We start from the raw sequence: 6366 nt of genomic DNA on the forward strand, positions 1-6366 counted from the left end.
AGACTGTATATAATGTACACAGAGAGACGGTATATAATGTACACAGAGAGACGGTATATAATGTACACAGAGAGACTGTATATAATGTACACAGAGAGACGGTATATAATGTACACAGAGAGACTGTATATAACGTACACAGAGAGACGGTATATAATATACACAGAGAGACGGTATATAATGTACACAGAGAGACGGTATATAATGTACACAGAGAGACGGCGTATAATGTACACAGAGAGACGGCGTATAATGTACACAGAGAGACGGTATATAATGTACACACTCCCACGCTTTAGGCTTGTTGCCAAAATGGCTCTGTTTGTTATCCTTCACACCCCGGCTCATGGCGGAGGATTCTTGGAGCGTCTTTCTCAGCCGATAATCCGTCAGGGGCGGTTTGCACAGATAGCGAGGCAGGTGGGTGAGCACCGCTGGCTCCGATTCAGTTCTTGTTTTTGTTTTCTGTCTTTTCTTCTTTAAGAAACAGTTTACGGCGCCATCCCTGCCCTCGCTGGAAAGTCTTTCAATGAGGGCGTCGAGTGGGACGGGTGAAGGAAAGCATTGCACATTGAGACCAGCAGAGGCGCACCCAGCGCCCATCTGGAGACCATCGGAGTGCCAACTCTCACGATCCTCTTAAGAATGACTTAAACCCACAGCCGACAAAAAGGCTTTGGATAACGGTGGGAGTTCTCACGGCGTCAGGGTGGGTGGCACATTATGTCATGTTTCTGTGTCACTTGGCTGGAACGTCATTCTAGAATGTCAGATATTGTAAGATCGGACTCATCTCACGTCTCCTCCAGATAAAGGACTTCTCCATCTGTCCTGGATGTTCTTGAACTCATCCTCTACATTTTCTGGAAAACCGTTCCACGCATCCACAACTTACTTCAGAATCCTCAGCAAGAAAGAGGCGGCGAACAAAGAGTAGAAGTCTGATAGTAGGACATTGTTTCTGTTGGGTAGTCTCTAGAACCAGCTTCTTCTGACTTCATGAGAACCCTGCAAACCCCTCAGAACATAGAACCTAGCTGGGTTCTAGTAGTGGAGGCATCTTGTTGCCTTTCAATACTGTGTCCTGAGGAGTTCATGGGAGTTACCAAGTGAGGAGAAAACCCAACATTTAGGCCTAAATTCCACACAACCGGCGTTCTGTGATCTAGAGAAGGCAAGCGCCACTGGAGACTGTAAAGGCGTTTTGCTCTATACATTGCATCACTGAAATCACAAGCATATGTATTGATCAAGAGATATTCGTACCACTCGTTAAACGTTCAAGTATTGATTAACTATTCGACGAGACAGCATAATCTAGAGATAAAATGTGATACTCAAAGCGATGCCATGTCATAGGTGAGGCCGTCTATACTATAATATTTACACTAAAATTAAACGTATACTGTGTAAATTTATAGCAGAAAAGCCCTTTAATGAAAAATAAATATATTTTTAGGGAGAGATAACCAGATTCATCCTTATTGTCTTATGGGGAAAAAAATCCAAACTTTGTACCAATAATATTTGACCAGCTTACGAAAAGTAACTTTATAGGAAGTCAAATCCAAAAATGAAGTCAACAAAGCACTGAAGAAAAAGTGGATTTTATTTTTGTTTTTTATGATTTTCTCAGCTTCTGAGTTTTAAAACGTGTAAAACAGAAGGCAGATGGCGAGGACTTGGTAGGCTGCACTTGAGAAGAATGACTAAAGAATTCTGTTTTTTTGTTTTTAAAAGGATTTTTGGGGTAAAGACTCTATAAATGCCATTTGTATGCGGTCCATTAGTCAAGTTTGTGGGGCGGCTGGGAAAAGCGAATGCTTAAAAATGAGCTGTTTTTTGGGTCTTTTTCACCCTAAAACTGTTTTTTTTCTATACAATTCTTGACCGGGAGCTTGGTTGGGGTTGGAGATACCTCAGGAAAGACGGGCAGACTGGATGGCTTCTCTTTATGTTTCTATATGGAGATCCCATAAGATGGCCTACAAACCTACCTAGGGTATCCACGAGAGGTAATAGTCACATTCCAACCACTCGCCAACTGGGCACCACCTACGAAGACCACTCTGTTAAATTCCGAGAAGTAGGTGGGACAGCATCTTTAAGGCGGCATAGCGGCTCCTAACAGGTCCAAAGGGGCGGAAGGTTCCCATGCCACAAAATCAGGGGGGGGGGGGTAGACCACCCTCTGGGGCAACAAGGCCTCCCAGTGTGCTGCTGCTTAATTGGCCCCCTGTGGTCTCCGGGGGTCTGTGGAGACCACAGAGGGACTGGCTGACGGTGCCGCCATAGCCTTGACCAGAGGACAATAGATCTCTGCTCCATAGGGTCCTAAAGAGGAGACCACTATATCACCCCATTATTTTATTTACCCCTCCATCTGGCAATATTTTACGGATTTTCTCCCTCTTATATATTTTATTCTCTGTTTCTCTTTGTCGTTTCTCCTTTCCAATACTTTTTTTTTTTTTCTTTTTCCACCGATTTCTTTCTCCAATTTGTTCTAATAGCGAGTTCAGGAGGATGAATGGGACGGGGATTTTTCTCTAAAAAACAAATAGAAAAAAAAAAACATTCTTTGGCGTTCTGCGTTTCTATGTAACCCCACGCCGAGTATTCCTTCTCCGGGAGCCACTTCACCGCTCGCTCTTCAAACCGCTCGGCCGGCCCACCTTCTCGTTTAATCATCCGAGGCCTTTCGGGTTTAAGCGAGTTCATCGACTGCTCGCGGGTCAATTAACTGCACCAGCAGGGAATGTGTTAAAGCTTTTATCAACTACCTCCGGCGGTGCAGATTCCTATTTACCCACAAGAAAGAAAAAAAAATGCCCGCGATGCCCGCAAATCCTGCTTCGGCTAATTGAATAGCACCAACATATACCGCAGCGTTATACTCGATGGGGTCACTACAGTTCATCAAAGTTTAACTACGGCTGGCTTAACATTGTGGGAGTGATACATCCATACTATCCAAAATGTAATATCTGACATCGAAACTTAAATGGGAACGATTGTTTTTTTTAAAGCTAATTAAAGGTTTAAAGCGCGAAATGGGGTAGAAATGTGTTACTGTGGACGCTTGCATGGCTTATTGTGTTGAAGGAGCTAATAAACAGCCCGTTATCCTTACAAACCCCCCCATTCACAGATTAAATTGCAGCAATTTAGACGTGCCGCCAATCAGCCGGACGCCGGGACACCGACGGCGGGGCTCGTAACCATCCACGGTATCAATGGAATCCAAGACGGTGGAATGCGGCGCCCCAGTCCAGGCCATTACGGCCGCAGGGAATGACGTCTCAATTAGCCGGGGGCACTTATTTAAAAGGTAAGGCGAGGGCCGGGGTGCGGGCAGATCCACAGAGACCCGGCGGGACCGCAACAGATCTCCTGAACGTTAAGGTGAGTCCAGACCCGTGGCTACTCCTGATGGGATCCGTGGGGTAGACAGACGGCTCCTGAATCTAAGACGGGACCGACGACTGATTAAGGTTTGAGTCTTTACAGCAGGAGAAACGGGCAGACTAGACGGGGGCCGACGGGGGCCGATCTGCCGGCAGGTTCTGGGTTTCAGAATGCTACAAATAACGAGGTATTTAATACTTAGAATTTTGTTTAATTTCTTTAAACGACTTCATTCCGTTCCACATGGAGAGCTTTGGGCACCGGCGGCCGCGTTTGGTTGGAGACCCCCTGTAGGCTCCATCTTTATATCTATAAATCTATACGTCCTGGATGGGGGGGCTTTCTTCGGCTGATAAAGCCATCGTTTTTTGCAGAGAAGGCTGAGATATCAGAGAGACTCCGCCGAGAACGTCGTCTTTACCTGCTTGTAGTGAGAGAGAGAGGTCAGAAGACGTTACGAGCGATTAAAGCAATTGTCCGGCGGTTGCTGCTGCTTTGATGGCTAACGACTCCGAAGAGTCTCGTTATACAGAGGCGACCAGACCCAAAGAACAATAACTATCCCAAAAAACGATGGGCGGACGGAACTTTATGAAAAAAAATCAGATTCCAGAAGCCGATAGAATAAATGATCCTTAGTATATTATCGGTACAGAATAATGTTAGATAAGTGGAACGGGCTCCCAGCAGAAGCGGTAGAGGCTGATACAAGGAGTGAATTTAAACATGGCATCTAAAATATAATTGTATAAGAAAATAAATGTATTTAATACATTTAATATGTAAGATAATTGATTTGAAAGACGTAATGAGCGGCAGCATCACTCGGCAGGGGGGGGGGGTTAGCGCCGGACCCCCCGGCAGCGGAGGAATGAATGAATTCCTTGATGTAAACGTCTCGTTACTACGGCCGCCTCCCCCCCGCCGGAGATGTATGACTTCCTCGTCCTTATATCTAAAATCAATAGACTAATGAAGTGAACCCAGCGGCTCCGGGTCGGGATATTGATGGCGGCCAAAGGTTTACTGCAAACTTAACTCCGTTACCGAGGTGAGGAGTTAACGACTTAACGATTACGGGATGCCCAGGGGGGTCATCCGGCAACCGGCACGGCCGACGGGCAACATCGTATACGGCTGCGCGCTTACGGGGAAGACGGGGATTTATCAATGAGTGACTGGGAAATGGTTACCCCAGGGGCAAAGCGAGCGCCACTAAGCAGACATAGAAACATAGAATCTGCGGCACAGGGTCTCCCTAACAACAAGTTAATGATAACCTAATGGGGAGGAATAACCGTGCTATTCCTAAGAACGTTAAGTCATTGACATGATATTACAATAGAGAGGGACAGAGGGATTTGGGGTCGAAAGAGGGACTGGCCCTTTTTTTTTTCTTCGCTTTATTACATTTCCGATAAAGAAAACAATAAAAAAAATAACAAAATCAGCCCGATTCCGCCAGCGCCATGTTCATTAATAATGCATTAAATGTCGCTGGATCTGGTGCAGCGGCCTGAACGTTTCATCTTATTTTTTCACGTGAATCCTGTCTGTGAATAAGTGTTATTGCCATGGAGATTTCGATGGTATGACTTTAGTAGACTTTCCAATCTCTTTAATGGCAAAAACGCTATAAACAAGCAGTAGGGTCCATGAACAAAGCCAATGAGTAGCACTCCCAAGGGGGTGGCAGCCCCTTTGCCCCATAAGCCGGAGGCAGATCATCTCATTGGGTGACCAAGCTCCAATGGGCCATTGACAAGGGAGATCTCTGATCTCCTCAACCAGCTAAGGTACACTATGGAAGCCTGACTAGCCAGTATAGCCCCCATAGGACACCGTACCCAGTGCCGCGGGTCCTTGGGTGGTGGAGTGCCAAGTCATGATGCCACTCAGTGGCCATGTTGTAGATGGCCTGGGTAAGTCCATGTGAACACATATCTGCTCACCATCCATGATAATATGACTTCTCTCCTCTCTTTTTGACCTACAGATGAACAGAACCTACGGACTTTCCCTCCTGGTTCTCATTGCCCTGGGCTACAGCTTTGGCCTCCAGGAGAGTAGAGAACAGAGAGATCCATGGGAGAAAATTCACTTCTGGGACATATTCCCCGACGCGGAGGAGAAAGGTCTAGGATCTCTCCTACCCGGCGGAGGCTTAAGAGATAAGAAGTCCATAGACCCGGCTTCGTTGTTCAGCGTGGCCAAGGAGCTCCAGGGATTCGGGAAGGAAAGGGCAGGTTTCCGGTTTAGGTTCGGGAGAAGGGAGGATGGGAACGAAGTGGAGGATTTCGAGTCTCAAGGAGAGGAAAAGCGAGGGGATTCTCCGCTAGGATCGCTGGCAGAGGAGCTTAACGGCTACAACAGGAAGAAAGGCGGCTTCAACTTCAGATTTGGAAGACGATAAAAAAGATCAAGGTGGATCACTCTTAACCCACATGGAAATCCAGTATGTGATATTAATCTTCTGTCTCCTGTTTTATTAATCACCATTATTAACTCATCAGCAGAGCATCTGGATAACTCTTATGCCGCAAAAAAGGATGCTCCGTTTCACGCACAGACAACACGCGGTTAATGTTTATGCCAAATATAAAACCCGAATGAACTCCAATAAAATGCTCCTCAACTCAAAAGCAAGATCGCATTATTATGTAAACTGGTAAAATGTATTAAAAAAAATAAAAATGTTTAAACCATATTATAATCATTATGCAAAACTTCCTACCCTGATCTTTTCCCAAGAGGCCGATGCTTATCTTCATTTAAAAGAACAGAAAACGGCACTAAATTGGGAAGTCATAAACAACACATTATAATATTTTAGTTTCTTATTTTGGTTTCTTTTAACCCAATTCTTAGTGCTGCGATGTAACACATCTAAAACTTCCCGGAAATATATCTTAAAAGAATTCTAAATATCTGCAGAATAGTTTTTTTGGATGCTATATA

General features: G+C 45.2%; 1 protein-coding gene across 1 annotated transcript; it reads left to right on the forward strand.

Annotated features, from left to right (window-relative positions):
* Nucleotides 1–3379: 3379 nt before the first annotated feature.
* QRFP (pyroglutamylated RFamide peptide) lies at nt 3380–5967 on the forward strand. Its single transcript, XM_053472842.1, has 2 exons — nt 3380–3405; nt 5405–5967. The coding sequence occupies exon 2, from the start codon at nt 5405–5407 to the stop codon at nt 5819–5821; it is 417 nt and encodes a 138-aa protein (XP_053328817.1). The 5' UTR covers nt 3380–3405; the 3' UTR covers nt 5822–5967.
* The last annotated feature ends 399 nt before the right edge of the window (nt 5968–6366 follow it).

This window comes from Spea bombifrons, chromosome 8 (assembly GCF_027358695.1).
Source record: "Spea bombifrons isolate aSpeBom1 chromosome 8, aSpeBom1.2.pri, whole genome shotgun sequence".
Classification (NCBI taxonomy): Eukaryota; Metazoa; Chordata; class Amphibia; order Anura; family Pelobatidae; genus Spea; species Spea bombifrons.

Excerpts from the sequence above, each read along its gene's own strand:
- QRFP (XM_053472842.1), top strand. The coding sequence starts at position 5,405 with ATGAACAGAACCTACGGACTTTCCCTCCTGGTTCTCATTGCCCTGGGC.